Genomic DNA, 17,255 nt, shown 5'->3' on the forward strand with positions numbered 1-17,255 from the left:
ATTGCTGGGATGGTGTCTGTTGTCAATTAGACTTGATCATCATGGTCCTGAAACCTCTCTGATATTGCTTATTATCACCTCTGGTGTCACATTCTGTAGTGCTGACTCTTGCTTCACCTGGATCTATGGTGACACTTTTGGATTGGCTGTTCTGTTGTTGTCACTCTGAGTCACTTGATACAACTGATTTATTCTGCTTTGATCCTTTCTTTGCACCTGATGTTAGGTCAGTCTGTATTGACTGATAATATAGTATATTATAGTATACTATAATATATAATAACCAATCCCAGTTTTCTTAAATTGCCTCATACTGCTGGTACCCAAATTCTTCGGCCTTATAAGGCACATGTCTAGAATAGAATAGAATAGAATAGAATAGAATAGAATAGAATAGAATAGAATAGAATAGAATAGAATAGAATAGAATAGAATAGAATAGAATTCAATTCGTTATTGGCCAAGTGTGATTGGACACACAAGGAATTTGTCTTCGGTGCATAAGCTGTCAGATATAAGTGATAAATCATGATTCTTGGCCCTGCTGCTTCTCTCTCCCTCACTTGTCTTTCTCTCACAGTTTCACCCACTGTTGAGCTTTTTCTCTTCAACTAGGGTTCTGCTTGTATAACTAGTTGTTGGTTTTATGACTATCTATAGGCTTTGGCAGAGTGCAGTTGCAGCTACCATCACCTCAACTTTTCAGATCCCTCTTGAGCAGTGGTGGGTTTCTCCCGGTTCCACCCGGTTCCACCGAGCCGGTAGCAGTGACAATATAATGTCACCAAACCGGTTCTTCCACCCCTCGCCCACCCCACCCACCCCCCGCGTTATTCTTACTTTTTATTTGGCCCCACCCCCAATCTATTACTGCCTCCTGAGTCCCAGCTATGGCTAGAGGAAAAAAAAACTGTTTAAACTCTTGCCGCAGGGCTTCAAAGGGCCACCCTACAGCTGATCAGTGTTAAAAGAAAACAAATGAATAGATCAGTGCCTCCAAAAATAAATGGGTAGACCAGTGCCTACAAAAATACATGAGTAGATCAGTGCCTGCAAAAATAAATGGGTAGACCAGTGTCTGCAAAAATAAATGGGTAGATCAGTACAGCTCTGCAAGCAGTTAAAAGCCTGGTAGACCAGTACCTCTGCTAAATCCTAAATAATTGTCACATGACCATCAAGCCACACCTACAAAATAAGGCACGCCCACAGAACCAGTAGTAAAAAAAAAAATAGAACCCACCCCTGCTCTTGAGACTCCTCTGCTAAGCCTCATTAATTTTTCTTACCCTGGCTACTTGGCATTTCACATGTAAGGAGACTAACCATTTTTCTCTTCCTTCCTTTTTCTTTTGGCTTGATCTTTTCAGCAGCTGCCAAAACATTTTCCCCTCCCCTTCACTGCTACAGAGGACTTCTTCAGTAATCCTGCTCAGCATATGCTTATAAACACAAATTTCTGTGCTGCCAGCAGCAAGTTTCTGTCTCCCACAGCAACTCTGGACTGATCTTCCTTCCTTCCTTCCTTCCTTCCTTCCTTCCTTCCTTCCTTCCTTCCTTCCTTCCTTCCTTCCTTCCTTCCTTCTTTCCTTTCTTCCTTCTCCAAATTTCCAACTTTTTCACTTCTTCTTTGTCATTTCTTTAATTTTTCTTCTTTTGTTTTCTGACACTTTGAAATCTATCCTCACTCTTCAAGTTCAGTTAACTAGTTCCATATTTTAAAGAAACTACATTTCTTTTTTTCTTTTTTTTTCTTTTCTTTTCTTTTCTTTCTTTTTTTTTTTTTTACAGAAAATGGTTCTCTTTTCTTTTGGATAGGACTTAAGATAAGCCTTAATATTTCAGGAGAATGGAAATGAGCAGAAATAGCACAGCATTTTTTCTTTCATAGCTATCTTCTCATTCTAGTCCTTTTTGCTCCTATTTCCTCTGCCTCCTCCCCACCCCACCTCCTTTTTTTTTTTTTTCTGGAGCAACCAGCTCAAAAGGCTGTTACTTGCCAAAGTCAAGTATTTCTAGGTCTAACAAGGAACTCAGAAATCATTCAGGAGCTAACCCTATGTTTCCTAATGAGACTTGTTGGAATTATAAATGTGCAAACTTGTTTTCACCAGCTTTTTTACCAAAAAACAATTATTATTTTTTGTACCATTTTATGAGAGGGAATTTAAGGGAAAAAAACAAAAAGTAAATTCCATTTTATTGTAACTATTCAGCTTGAGGTCGGCTTACCTACCCAAGATGCCCTAGTGGACATCACTGTGCTCTACCAAAGACAAAAGAGTTCCCATAATACATTTTGGCAAGATATGAAGAACATAATTTCTTGTTTGAAAATTATTATTATTATATTATTATTATGATTACAGTGATTATCTATTATAGATTTGATCCAAAGAGTGGCTTTTGCCATCCAGGTGCCCACAGGATGCATACATGTGCATGGCACATACATAAATATTCTGTGTCACATGATACCTCTTTTAAAATTAAGAATTGAAACTATTTTATAATATGGCCAGAATAGTTTGCCACTCCTTCTGTCCATGTTCTTAGCTAATATGCATCAACCTATATTCAGCAAAAAAAAAAAAAACTTAGTGCTCAATCATGTAATAATATTCATAGCTTCTTTCATAGCTGTCTTTTTATACACACACACACACTATCAAAAAGTGCCTGACCACTCAAACCACTACAGTACAACTAACACAAGATGCTTGGATAACACTGTCACACTTCAGAAATCTTACAAACAAACAACAGACTATTCTCCGCATAGTAGGGGAATGGCTGTCACCTTGGGGTCCGACAGTGCCATGCATCATGTGACCGAGTCTACAAATTAGCTTAGCTCCACCCTCCAACTCCAGTGTTTCGACTCGGTCTATGCTGGCCGGTCGTGTCTCCCTGTGAATCCGTCTCTTTTCCCCTTTTTCAGCCTGATTTTGGACTCTTTCTCCTTGCTGACCCTCTTTTATTGATTTTTTTCTTGATTTTTTGGACTTTCACCGTCAGCGCTGCCTTTCGCCGCCTCGCGCTCCCCTCAACCATCGGGTTGAGCGCGGCGGCGCTTTTGCGCGCGCTTTTCAGCTTACAGCCTTCAACATCGGGTAAGACCTTCATTTCAAAATTGGCGCTGCTCTTTATCAGCGAGGAGAGGGAGGGATCGCTATTCGGCCTTTTGGTCTGCGATCGAGCTCCTCTCTCTCTCTCTCTCTCTCTCTCCCAGCCTCGGTTTTCCCTCTCTGCCGGCTGCCGCTTTAACAGCCCTTCGGCTGGCGGCGTTTTTAAACTGACTGACAGCTCGGACTGCATTACTTTAGTCACGATCGCAGTAATAGCCTTGAGCTAGCGATCTTTCTGTTGCCGCCTGGATCGCTTTGTTAGCGATCGTTTTTTTATATTCTTCTACCTCCGGATCTGGGACTTGTCTTTTTCCTCTCAGGACAGCGGCGGCGTCCCATTATCAGTGTCGGTGGCCATTTTGGTTTATTTCATCCAGCCGGGGCTCCTTCTAAAATGGCGGCTAACCATCAATCGGTCTCTAACCAGCCCAGCAGAGCTTCAAAGAGACCTGCCCAGGAGGACCCGTTGGAGGGCCCCTCTCCTAAGCAGCCCAAATCCCATCGGGGCAGAAGGGGCAAGCCTAGCTCTTCATCTTCCAAGGATGAACAGAGACGCCACAGGGCCATTGAAAAAACCTTTAACAAAGCCTTATCTACCATGGCCCAGACCAATCCTGGCGATCCAGTGGTCCCTTCGAGAGCTCGGTCTCCTGCCCCCTCTCTGACATCCAGTGCCGCCCGGGAGCTTTCGCCGGATGGCTCCTTTTCGGCTGAACCGCCTCATGTGCCTGGCACGGAGCCTCTTTTTCAATCAATTTCTGCTCCTGAGGCCCCCCAGGCGGTGATCAGGGAGGCTCCGGTCCCTGTGGCTCCCCCAGTGGTCTCGGCTCTTCCCATTCCGGACACCTTTGAACTCATGCTGGCCAGGGTCATTAAGCAAGGTCTAGCCCAATGTATGCAACATGGCGGCATCACTCCTGACCCTCAGCTTTTACAACATCACCCGTCGGTCCCGGCTGGGGATTCTGTGTCCGAACAGGACCTGGCAGAGTCTATGGTATCCCCGGATCACACATCACTATCTGAGGTAGACGAGCCTCCTGATTCGGCCCTGTCCGATGACGAGGATCTGGTTCCTGAGCAGACTCCGTTTATTGGACTTTTCAAACCACAGCTTTTTCGTTCCTTGCTGCGCAAAGCCATAGTGACCACTCGCTTGGGCAATGTTCCTTCCGTCCCACCGGACTCCGTTGCTCCTGACCCAGCTTCAGCTGTCTTTGCAGAGCCTACAGTAGACCCGGAGACCATCCCGGCCCCCAAACTTTTCTTAGATGTGCTCCAACGCCAGTGGAACTTACCTGGGGCTGGTCCTAGTCCAAATAGCCTAGACAAGAGACTGTACAATTCAGCTCCCGCCCTTTCGGACTTACTGCAGCCCCCTCCAGTTGACGCCCCAATAGTGGCTCTTTGCAATTCCTCACATCCCGCTGGTCCTCCTGAGGACTCTTTGCGCCCGGAAGATCGCAGAGCTGAGAAGGTCCTGCTCAAGGGTCACCAGGCGGCGGCCTGGGCTGTCAAGGCATCGTCCTCGGCTTCTTTCTTCAACAGAGCCGCTTTGTTATGGATCAAACAACTTCAGGACCACCTTCAGCCTACCGACACTCGTTCCCGTCAGGATTTGGCCAAAATTTCAGCTGCTTTGGAGTATTCAGCGGACGCCACTCTCAATGCGACTAGATTTGCAGCAAAAGCCTTAAGTTCCAACGTAACATCGCGTCGTCTCTTGTGGCTACGCAACTGGAACGCCGACATGCGGAGCAAGTGGCAATTGGCTTCTGCGGCCTACTCTGCAGGCTCTTTGTTCGGAGCCCCATTGGAGCCTCTACTGGTTGAGACTAGAGACCGGCGTAAGATTCTTCCCTCGGTTTCCAGACGTGCAGATTCTCAATTTTCAGCTTTTCCTCGGAACCAGTCCTTTCGTTCTCCCGACTCCGGGCCTTACCAACAACGCTTCCAGCGCTCCTTTCCGGCGAGAACCCACTCCCAGGATAACCAGGTTAGACAGGGAAATAGATTCTTTCCAAAACGTTCTTTCAGGGGGAGCAGGGGTCGTTTCCAGCGAAGACCCCGCTAATTCTGTTCCAATAGGGGGACGTTTGTCTCTTTTTCTCCATCAGTGGGAGCTTTCTACCTCTGATGCCTGGGTCCTGTCTACTATTACTTCGGGTCTTTATCTAGAGTTCCTTTCTACCCCTCCTACTGTTTTTCTTCCCTGTCCCGTTCCACGGGATGTCACTAAGAGGGCCTTGGTGTCTTCAGCTATTTCCCATCTTCTGGATTTATGGGCCATCCAGAAGGTTCCTCGAGAGCAGTGGGGTCAGGGGTTTTACTCCCGTTTATTTCTTGTTAAGAAGTCCTTGGGGGGTTGGCGTCCCATTTTAGATTTGAAGGCTTTGAACCGGTACGTTATTTACCGCCGGTTCAAAATGCACTCCTTGTCCACCATTTTGGAATGTATTCACCCAGGGGATTTACTCTCCTCTATAGATTTGACCGAGGCATACCTTCATATACGTATCGCCCCTTCCCACCGGCAGTATCTCCGTTTTAGTTTTTTGGGACAGCATTACCAATATAGGGCCCTACCCTTCGGGTTGTCTTCCGCCCCGAGGGTCTTCACTAAGATGGTTTCTCGATTAATTGGCCCAAGAGCCAGCTTGCACCTAGTTCCCGTATTCTCCACCTTGGGGCTACCATAGATTCAGTTTCTTTGTTAGTCTTCCTTTCCCCAGAACGCCAAGTTAGTCTTTCCTCATTGGCTTCTCAGTGTTTAGCAGAGGATTCCTGTTCTGTTCTTAATCTGTCCCGTTTGTTGGGGAAAATGCTCTCCACTTTTGGAATAGTTCCCTGGTCTCAATTGCACAGCAGACAGCTCCAGTGGTTCCTGCTTCCTCACCAACGGGCCGGTCACAGCGCCTCGCTCATCCTCCTGCGATTGACCCCCCAAGTGTCCTCATCCCTGCGGTGGTGGACATCCGACGCCATTGCTCGGGGCAGTTGTTTTCGCGAACCCCATCGTCTTACTCTGGTGACCGATGCCAGCCTTCGGGGTTGGGGGGCACATCTGCTTCAGCATCAGGCTCAAGGCCTTTGGACTGTACAAGAACGTCGATGCAACATCAATTTCTTGGAGCTGCGGGCTGTCCGTCTGGCCCTCCTTCGTTTCCAGCACTTCGTGGAGGGCAGGGACATTCTGGTCCTAACGGACAACATTTCCACGAAAGCCCATCTAAACAGACAAGGGGGAACTCATTCCAGGCTGCTTCTAGCAGAATCCCTACGCCTCGGCTTCTGGGCCGAACGTCATCTTCGGTCTCTCAAAGCGGACTACATCACAGGAGCTTCGAACGTTCAGGCGGACGCTCTCAGTCGCCATATTCTCGATCCCGGAGAATGGAGCATTCCGCAGTCCCTTTTTCAGGAAATCACGGGCAGGTTTGGGACTCCTGTTGTCGATTTGTTCGCCACCTCTTCGAACCACCGGGTTCCCCGGTTCTTCTCCAGGTATCCGGATCCCCGGGCAGAGGCCACAAACGCCCTCCGCAGTCCTTGGCCGTCAGGCCTACTCTATGCGTTTCCCCCGCTGCCTCTCCTGGCGCGGGTGATTCGGAAACTCCTGGACGAGAGGGCAGAACTGATCCTCGTTGCCCCGCACTGGCCTCGTCAACCGTGGTACGCGGACCTTCGCTCTCTGTCCATAGCGATGCCATGGCGCATTCCTCGACACAGTCTATCTCTCTTCCAAGGGGCTCTTCAGCATCCGGACCCGATGAGCCTCCAGTTGACCGTTTGGAAGCTGAGCGGCGTCTCTTAACCGACGCCGCTGTTCCTCCGCGAGTCATTTCCATTATGCAGGCGGCCCGCCGCGGTTCGACTACATGAATATATGAGACAACCTGGAGAGCTTTCTCCTCCTGGTGTAGTCGCTCAGGGATGAATCCGATGACGGCCTCGACACTTGCGGTTCTTTCCTTCCTTTTGGAGGGTTTTGACGCTGGATTGGCACCTTCCACTCTGCGTCGCCAGGTGGCGGCACTTTCGACGATTTTAACTTGTGGATCTAAGGAATCTCTCGCCCATCATCCGCTCATCAGAACTTTTTTGCGAGGGGCGACCAATTTACGGCCTCCGGTGGTCCATCGGTTTCCGACATGGAATTTGAACTCAGTTCTCAGAGCTCTAACTGACTCCCCCTTTGAGCCCCTCCGAGAGGTCTCTCTGCGTTTTCTGTCCTTCAAAGTTTTATTTTTAGTGGCGATCACCTCAGCTCGTCGTATCTCTGAGTTGGGAGCTCTTTCCATTCGCCAGGACCTTTGTATATTCCACAAGGACAGAGTGGTGCTCCGCCTTGACCCGGCTTTCCTACCCAAAGTCAACTCCCTTTTTCATCGGTCTCAAGAACTGGTCCTTCCTAACTTTTGCCCTCGTCCTTCTCATCCCCTCGAACGATCCTGGCATACTCTGGATGTACGTCGAGCCCTCCGCGTCTACCTTTCTCGGACAAGTTCATTCCGTAAAACGGAGGCATTGTTCGTGTCATTCCAGTCGGATTCCATAGGATCCCGGGTTTCTGGATCTACCATAGGTCGTTGGATTCGGGCCACTATCGCAACCGCTTACCAACGGCTCCGTCTACCTGTGCCTCCTCGGATTACAGCTCACTCGACCCGGAGTGCGGCGACCTCGGCAGCCTGGGCCACCCGCGCTTCAGTGGATGAGGTGTGCCAGGCAGCCACCTGGTCGTCCATCACGCCATTTATCCGGCATTACAGAATTGATGCGTTTGCTTCCTCGGATGCTGCTTTCGGCCGTCGAGTCTTACAAGCGGTTCATCGTTCCTGACTCCTTCTTCCTCGGCCTGCGCATCTCCTTTCCCGCCCTGGAGGACATTCGGCTCTGGTATGTCCCCAAGGTGACAGCCGTTCCCCTACTATGCGGAGAATGGACGTTGGACTTACCTGATACGTCCGTTCTCGTTGTAGGGGAACGGCTGTCACGCCCTCCCTTCTGGTCCCACGGGGTGGGAGGTGTACTAACTCTTTCTCGTTCCAGGGAGACACGTCAGTCTACATCAACGCCCTCGCCGAAACACTGGAGTTGGAGGGCGGAGCTAAGCTAATTTGTAGACTCGGTCACATGATGCATGGCACTGTCGGACCCCAAGGTGACAGCCGTTCCCCTACAACGAGAACGGACGTATCAGGTAAGTCCAACGTCCATTACAACCACATGGTATCATCATTGCAAGCAAACCAACTAAAGGTAGCCCAAGCGGAAAAGGTCATTTAGAACATACAATGTAAGGACTGCAACAGCCATTATGTTGCAGAGCATATCCATGAATGCCAACTAGCAGTCAGAAGACACATGGAAAATTCCTTAATCTCATAACACATAGACAGACTCAACCATAGTTTCAACTGGGAAATGATAAGCATTTTAGACATAGAGACCATGATAAATTTTTAAAAATAGAGAATTCCTGAAAGGTTGGCAATCAGACAATCAGACATCAAATAGATAGATGCGAACCGGGGGAATCCCACCACTGATTCAAAAGAGACAATTTAAAAATATCAGAAAGAAACAAAAAGATACAACACATTCTCTCTAGCTAACAGCAAGCAGGGATTAACACCAGGTAAACAATCAAGCAGAAACTAATACCCTAATCAAGAAACTACCAAGGAGAAAACCACACCCCTATCAAAACTGTCAGTGCAAACCCCTCATTCACAAGCACTGATGATGTTACCTAATCAGGTTTAAAACATCTGCAAGCAAATGACCAAGCTCAGAGAGCAGTTCAGAGAGAATACTGAGATACGTACTGTATATTCTCTTTTGTTGACATATAAGAATAGCTGGGAGATTATGATGAAACAATATTTGATTTATCAAAAATGCAAATGCAAACTATCCCATATTTGTTGACACAAGTCCCATCAGATTCAGCTATGCATATTCCAAAGTAGATTTGTTTAGAGTTGCAGCCTATTTATGCAATTCTTTGAATGCATATTAAACATAAGCACTGCTGTGTCCAGTGAAGCTTGGTTCCTAATAAACATGCTCTAGAATGCCATGTACAGTTAATATATACATGTGTGTGTGTGTGTGTGCACTAAAGTATATGTGAAAATGTTTATTTTTCAAATTTGAACTAAGTACAAGAGCAGTATTGCCTGCATTAGAAGGTAATAGGATAAAAATCTCCAGTTTTAATATATTTGCTAACATACGGTATATTATATTGTTCATACTCTAACATTTTAAAGACCTACTATTTTGAACCATGTTGTTGTCCCTCAGTAAAAACTGATTATATGATATTTCAATAGACAGTTTTAGATTATTTACTCACTTTTCTCTGAATAAATTGTGTTCTTTTTTTTTGTTTGTTCAACATCAAGTATATGTAACTACTATATGTAACTACTATAAAATAATTTAGAGCCAATAATTCTAATGGTTCACTTTAGATGGAATAGTTTTCTTCACCAGAAACTCTGAGTAGGGCGATATTTTGATCATCCATCTACTCTAAGAAAATTAAATTTAAAGACTTAAATAATCTGCCCAGAGAAAATTTATATATTTCAGGGGTTCCACACACAAATTTCTTTTTGAGTAAGGTATGTGTGTGTGTGTCTGCTATTTACTTCCCCTTGCATTTTTTTGTACAGATTCCATAAGTTTTTTGGAATGATCAGAAGAATGATCTATCAGCAGGGTCTGATTCAATAATAAATAGGGTTTTTATAGCCCTATGGAACAAGTTGAAAACCTAAGGGCAAACAGTTGGTTCTGTTTTAAAAAATCACTAATTAAATATGATGACAAAATTTTATGGACTGTGAAATGCCTTATTCTTTGAAAGGTAATTGATGTTTGTGGAGTGAATGATCCTGGCAGAGTATGTAGATAATATTAGCAAAGACATTAATCCAGATAACCAAATCATTAATTCCGTGTGCTCTAAACTACTGTAAATTTCTTGAGGTTTATTTTATTTTCCACACAGGAACCTGAACAATACATGTCACATTATACAGTTAGAATAACTTTTGAAGAGAAGGCTTTTAGCCTACAGTAGCTGTAATACATGAAACCTAGCTTCATAGAGTGAAGAAGGATAAGTAAAGGAGAGAGAAATCCACAGCGGGACTTCAGACAGCCTCCATCTTCATCTCATTCAAGAATGTAGCCATTGATTTGAAATAATTGAATCCTTCTGAGTTATTTTCCATGAGAATCTGAATGTAGCATTAATAAATAAACTAGGGGAGACATGATGGCAGAGTTCCAATATTTGAGGGTCTCCTACAAAGACAAAAGGGGCTTTAGTGCTTTTCCAAAGCACCAAAAGACAAGATAAGAAACAATGGAGGGAAACTAACTAAGGAAGCCCACCTAGCAGAGGTGGGCTTCAAAAATTTTAGCAAGGGGTTCTCTGCCCGGTTGCTGGGTGGGTGTGGCCATGATGGTCAGCCTCCTGCACCACGGTGGGGGGGGTGTTTGCCCTCTCCGGGCTCCCGAGGCTTTCCTCAAGCCTCCAGGAGGGAGAAAACAGCCTCCCCAGGCTCTGGAGGCCTTCCCCAGACTTCCAGTAGGCCTGTTTTTCACCTTCCCTGAGCCTCCACAAGTGCCCTGCCCTTACCTGCATCCAAAATGGGCTGCATGGGGACTCCTGGGAGGGGCGGAGTGGGCAGTACAAGCCAGGAGTAGGATTTGAGGGTTCTCTGAACTGCACAGAATCTTAGCTAGAGGTTTTCCTGAATAAGAGCCATGGTGGCGCAGCAAACTAAAGTGCTGTTAAGTAGCACCAGCTGCCTGCAATTACTGCAAGTTCAAATCTCACCAGACTCAAGGTTGACTCAGCCTTCCATCCTTTCAAGGTAGGTAAAATGAGGACCCGGATTGTGGGGGCAATAAGCTGACTTTGTATAAAAAAGAACACCGCTTGGGGGGGCCAAAAGCCCTACTAAGGTATATACAAAAGTATGAAGGCTATTGCTTAACACATTGTAAGCCGCCCTGAGTCTCTGGAAAAGGGCGGCATATAAATTGAACCAATAAATAAATAAACCCCTACAAACCCCCAGCAGCCCACCCCTGAACTAAGGAAGAGTTTACTAACAGCGAAACAGCTTGCCTTCAGAAGAAGTGTCCCATCATTGGAGGCTTTCAAAACAAGACTGGACAACAATGTCTGAAATGGTACAGGGTTTCCTGCTTAGACGAAAAGACCTCCAAGGACCTTCCAATTCTATTATTCTACCTTCTATATTCTAAATGATAGTCTATAAAGACCCCTTCATGTTTAGTGTTAGAAAAAAAGAGGCAATCCTCCTTAAAGCCCAGTTCTTATATCTGAGAAATGGAGGGATTGGTGTTCATATAAAAGTATATATCAGTGGTAGGTTGCTTCCAGTTTGCCCCAGTTCGGGCGAACCGGTAGCAGCAGTGGCAGGAGGCTCCTGCTGCCCAGATGTCATCAAAAATGCTCTGTGCATGTGCAGAAGCTTCTGTGCATGTACAGAAGTGCCACACACTCGCAAAGTGAATGCATGCCTGCGCGCTACTGGTAACAAACTGGTAGCGCTGGGATTTGAAACCCACTACTGATATATATAGCTCTAAAGCTCATCTACATTTGGGAAGCAATCAACTCCTGTTTCATTTAGCGGCTATAGCTTTTAACAAGCAAAATTAAGAATTAAGATTTCTTTATGCCAGAAGAAACTCACCTAGCCATGATAATTTTCCTCCCCAAAGTATTACTTGAGCAATGGCATTAAATTATATTTCTTTTCCAGCCTGGTATCTCTGATAAGGGGCCAAGTGGTGACTACAGATGGAACCCCACTTGTTGGAGTCAATGTGTCATTTGTCAAGTATCCAAAATATGGCTACACCATCACTCGCCAGGATGGCACGTAAGTTGACTCACTTCATTCACGAACTACTTTGTATAGTAATAACTGTGCAGATTAACAGATGGTGCTATCTAGTGAAACCATGTGGTATCATGCATAGAATTCCTACTAGGGTAAAGGGCTATCAAAAAAGCAGAAAATAATTTTTCACACGGTGTTTTGAAGACCAGCTGAAAGTAAATTTGAAAGGATTGACTTCTGAAAATAATGTGATAGCAGTTGGACTTCTTCTCACACAAGCTGTATTATATCTATAAAAACATTTGTGGGCTACAGTAGTATCCAGCTGAGACCCAGAAACATTTAATTTTGAGATTCAAGGCAGGCTAACACTCATCTGGGGGTGGGCGGAAGACTCATAAAACAGTGCAATTTCTTAGTTTCCCAATTGTCCTATTCCTTTCTAAAAATCAGCTCTATTTAGAGTTTCTTGAGGCAAAACATATTAAAAGGGTATAATTGAATAAACTTAGACAATTCCCTGCTGTGTCCTGTTTCTCAGTTCATCATTTGATTTGAAAGGCACATAGCCTTAGCTCCTATAAAAATAGGATGTGTCATACTTTATTTAATTTATTGGATGTAGCAATAAAATGATATATCTACATGAAATAATGCATTGCAGCTATTTGCTGCAGTACATGTGAACTGTAGTCTATAAAAGTCATTGGACTACTGATCTGTAACAGGGCCATTGTTGGATGATGGGGTCACTGTTTCAGTGCTGAGCTTTTGAACATCTTAGCAATAATGAGGATTCAGGGCTTTTGTATGATTCATTATAAATTTACTAATATTGTTTGCTCAAAGCTGTCGTTCAGTTTTGCCACATGGCACGGAGACATTTGTGATGGCCTTAATGGCTGCTTATAGCAGTTCTATGTTGGAAATCACACATCATACAGTGCTTTATGATATATCATGGCCACATTTGCATTAACAACAGATCTTGATTCACAGCAGAGGTCTTAATCGCAAACTTCCCTGAATCAAGAAAATGAGTGTGTTAACATTTTTTATGTATGCTTGAAGGAAAAAGATATTGTATTACAGATGATACCAGCTCTAAATCTCCTGCGATCAGGAAGGCTAGAATTAAAGAGAAGGCCCTGAGCCATATCATTTAACAAATTAATTTAATATAGTTCAAGAAAGTACCCAAGAGAAACAAAAACCTTGTTGCACTTTTGGAAACTAATGAGCTGTATTCATTTTTTCCTACTTCTGCCTATAGAGCAAGAAGTGACTTGTGGTACTGCTTTCTTTCAGCATAATTGAAGGACTATTCAAATGAAAGATATATTTTGGAATGGAGAAGATGGATTGACTATATTCAAAACAAATATAGGACTAAAAAGTTTCAAATAGTTTATTGTTGTTGCTTGTTTGATTTAGGGACTGGACAGAATAAGACATAATGTGCTTTCTTTCAATTTGACTTTGCCTGCTTGTGAAGTCTTAGTATGTTTGTAGTTTCAAAGTTTGTAGTTTCAAAGTCCTTCAAAATGTTTATATTATAGCATGTGGTGCAAAGTCAGTTGGTGGGGTTTTATTCAATAAACAATGATTAAGCAAATCATAGTTGAGCATAATATGTTAACCTTGATGTTATCTCTTAGTTTAGGTGCAGGTCAAAAGGGTTGAGGTCAAAAATGTAAGATGAGAGGATTATTCAAAAGGTGCAAGGCTTGCATTGTGCCCCATTATAGTCATTTTGCTCTTTTTGTTCCAGCCCCATCCAGTTGCTGTAAGGGCTCAGTTTTCTCACATATGTCTTCACTCCTATGAGTCTTAAAATCACAATATTGATGGCTTTGTTAGAACCAAAAACCAAATCTTTTAAATTTTTAAACAGAAACAATTTTTCCAGCTCTGGTGCTAATTCAACAATGTGTCCATTTTGAAATTTTAAGATTTTTCTTCTCATGGCCATAAACTTTGCATGTAAGGGTAGTTCAATTGCTGCTGGGTTTAAATCACAACAGGTTTATCTAATTTTAGATCTGATATTGGTTTGTTAGTCCTGTGCTTCGTAGCATTTGAAATCTATGTTTGCACTAATAATTTGAACCATTACAAAATCAGTTACTTTTCATAATTGTGAAAGGAATGGGCATTCATTTTTTAGGGTACTAATCTATCCTGCTATATATCAGGCTACATACTTTAATTAGTTAGTAGTTAGTGAGTGAATGAGTGAGTGAGTGATTAGTTAGTTAGTTAGTTAGTTAGTTAGTTAGCTAGCTAGTTAGCTAGTTAGCTAGTTAGCTAGTTAGCGAGTTAGTTAGATGTCCCTTTGATTCAATGTTGATTCCTGGCAACTGCCTGGACCTATGGGATTTTTGACAAGATTTCAGGAGTAGTTTGCCATTGCCTCCTTGATAAGACTGAGAGAGAGTGATTGGCCCAAGATTACATCGATGCTTCATGTCCAAGGTAGAATTAAAAGTCATGATTTCCTGGTTTGTAGGTTTGTCTTGCCCAGTACCTTAAGAACTAAACCAAATTGGCTTTCTTCATAGTTTGTATACATTATAATAGACAATATGCAATGAGAAGCTGATCTAATGATGCTCATCTGGTTTTTGACACAGTGGATTAGTAAACAGGAGCACAATGATCTGTCATACCTCTATCTATATAATGATTGGGATCTGTTGCCTTTCATTTTCCCCAAAAAAGCTGAATGCACAAGCCGGATATATTTAAATGCTGTTCACTTTAACTTTCTGATGGATAGCATACTGTGATGCAAAGGTTTTTATTTTGATAGTTATTCTTTGGGTATTGTCATACCTTCTGCTCTCTCTCCTCCCCATTTTTTGGCATCTCATGCCAATAATGTTGGGAAATTGTTGAATTACTTTCTAAATGCCATGATGGACTGGATGTAGATTTATAGATTGAGACTCTGGACTGCTCATCAGTAAGAAAACTACTGGGGTCATCATCTATTATAGAAGCTATTCTGTCTTTTTAGCTAAGGGTAGATGTTCTAGACCTAGTAGAACCTTTTCCTGCTTTTTACTTATAAGATTCTTGCACCCCATTCTAGAAAAAGCAGAACTGATTTCTTTAATCCATATGTTAATCACTTCTGAGTATCTTTTTACCGTTCTATTTGTAGGGCTGCCTTAAAAGGTCTTTTGGAAATTAATCTAAATCGCAACAGCACAATTGTTTTATAGAATACACACTACAGTCACTCTACAGAATACATAATCAGTCTGTAGTGGTTACCAACTGATTTCTGAGCTCAGTAGAATTGATATACAGTACTTAGGGAGGGGGAATTTGTGGGCTTTCCATTATTGTTGAACTACATTATCAAGTAAGACTAGCCAAAAGACCTGCTGGTGAGCAATACTGAAATTGGGGTTAGAAACTTTTTGTGTCCAACTTTGATATAAACGTTTAAATACTTTGGCAACAGAATATCTGAGTGGCTTCTTCGTGTTTTGTTTTTGTTCTATTGGACTCTGGAGTGATCTTTACATTTGAAGTCCACTGATTTTAATTTTTTTTCTGCTTTGCTGCTATGATTTTTGGGGAATTGGGTATAGCTAATTCTATCCTACTAAAGTTTTGAATCAATACAGTAGAATGTAATGTGAGAAATTGTCTAATAAACTGTATTTGGTGTGGTTCTCTCTCCAGTTTTATTGACTAGTTGGGTCTTTGTTCTAGAATTATTAATGATGTAGACTCCAACTTTTTCTAGGTTTGATTTGATTGCAAATGGAGGAGCATCCCTAACTCTTCATTTTGAACGAGCCCCATTCATGAGTCAAGAGAGGACAGTGTGGCTACCATGGAATAGCTTCTATGCAATGGATACCCTCACTATGAAAACTGAAGAGAACTCTATTCCCAGCTGTGACTTAAGTGGTTTTATCAGACCTGATCCTGTTATAATTTCATCACCACTTTCCACCTTTTTCAGTGATGCCCCTGGTCGAAATTCAATTGTTCCAGAGACCCAGGTATCAAACATAAATACTAAAAAAGAAAAAAGTTACAATAAGTTTATTATCATTATTTTCTAATAACAGCCCTATAACAATTATATTGATTTCATTCACATTTTATAATACCAGTTAACTTGAATATTTATATTGGCTTTTTCTTCATAAATATAAAACAGAAGCAGATATTTACATTCAGAGATAAAAGCAGAATGTATTGATATATGGCTATGATGCGTTTAGAAATATTCATTAATATTTACTTTGGGTATATTCTTTGTCACAAACGTCTATACAAATTTAGTTGCATTTGTCCATTCTTTGAACTTGGAAAAGTACAGTTCTGGGAGAAATGCTTGCTTAGACATTTTTCATGAATGTTACATTTATGTGCTGAATTGGGAACCAAGCTTTTCAAAATCCAAGCCTTGAGCACATTAATAAAGTCCACAAAAGTATTATCCACAAATTTCAGACAGTCTTGAAGCATTTTAGTAGAATATATGTCTTTGACTTGTACGTATTGTTCATGACAAACCCAGAATCCCTAGCATCAGGTTCCTAATCCAGCACTTGCTTCTTCTAGATATAAATGTAGAAATTAATCATCAGAAATGTTCCTATGTAAAAGAACAAACCTATTTGATGGTGATAGATGTATTGTGCTGAGCTTTTCTTGTTCATTCTGTGTACCAAATTCTTCTGAAAACCTTAAACCTTATCCAGTTTTCTCTCTAGATTATAAAATCCCATTGAGCAGGTCAAGCTAGGCATAAGGTCAGCAGGCAAGTTGCCTCTTGCCGCAATCACATAGAAAAAGAGATGATTCTAGAATTTAAAGAGCAGATACACAAGGTGCTGAACCCTCCTCCCCCAAATGGCTTTGCCTCCCCAGGCACCTTCTCCTCAGCCAAGATGCAATACTAGAAGTGAACTTCTAGGAGAGCTATGGAGAAGAGGTATGGGAAGAGGTAAGGAGCAAGCATGGGGAGAGTTCAGTTCCTCTCACCTACATGTCTCTTTTAATCTAAACAAAAACCTGATACATATCCCCATCTCCATTCTTGCTCTGCATGAAATTGTCACAGATTCAAGTTTGAGCAAGCATCCTACTTGGCATGTTTGCAAAAAAACATCATACATGCAGCTGAAGCATGTCGCATACCCAGGTGATAAGGGGGCGTTCCATCATCTTCATTGCTACTGTTATTCTGCTTTTCCCA

General features: G+C 42.9%; 1 protein-coding gene across 6 annotated transcripts in view; it reads left to right on the forward strand.

Annotated features, from left to right (window-relative positions):
- The window catches only part of TENM2 (teneurin transmembrane protein 2), a 959,433-nt gene that overhangs the window by 881,151 nt on the left and 61,027 nt on the right, over positions 1-17,255 (forward strand). For all 6 annotated transcript variants that reach the window (XM_087887374.1, XM_034406200.3, XM_087887377.1 and 3 more), the window contains 2 exons: positions 11,948-12,067; positions 15,789-16,050. In XM_087887374.1, the coding sequence (XP_087743500.1) occupies positions 11,948-12,067; positions 15,789-16,050 (382 nt within the window). The remainder of the gene's footprint in view (positions 1-11,947; positions 12,068-15,788; positions 16,051-17,255) is intronic.

The sequence above is a fragment of the Pantherophis guttatus genome, chromosome 2 (assembly GCF_059756535.1).
Source record: "Pantherophis guttatus breed Tessera chromosome 2, ASM5975653v1, whole genome shotgun sequence".
NCBI classification, from domain to species: Eukaryota; Metazoa; Chordata; class Lepidosauria; order Squamata; family Colubridae; genus Pantherophis; species Pantherophis guttatus.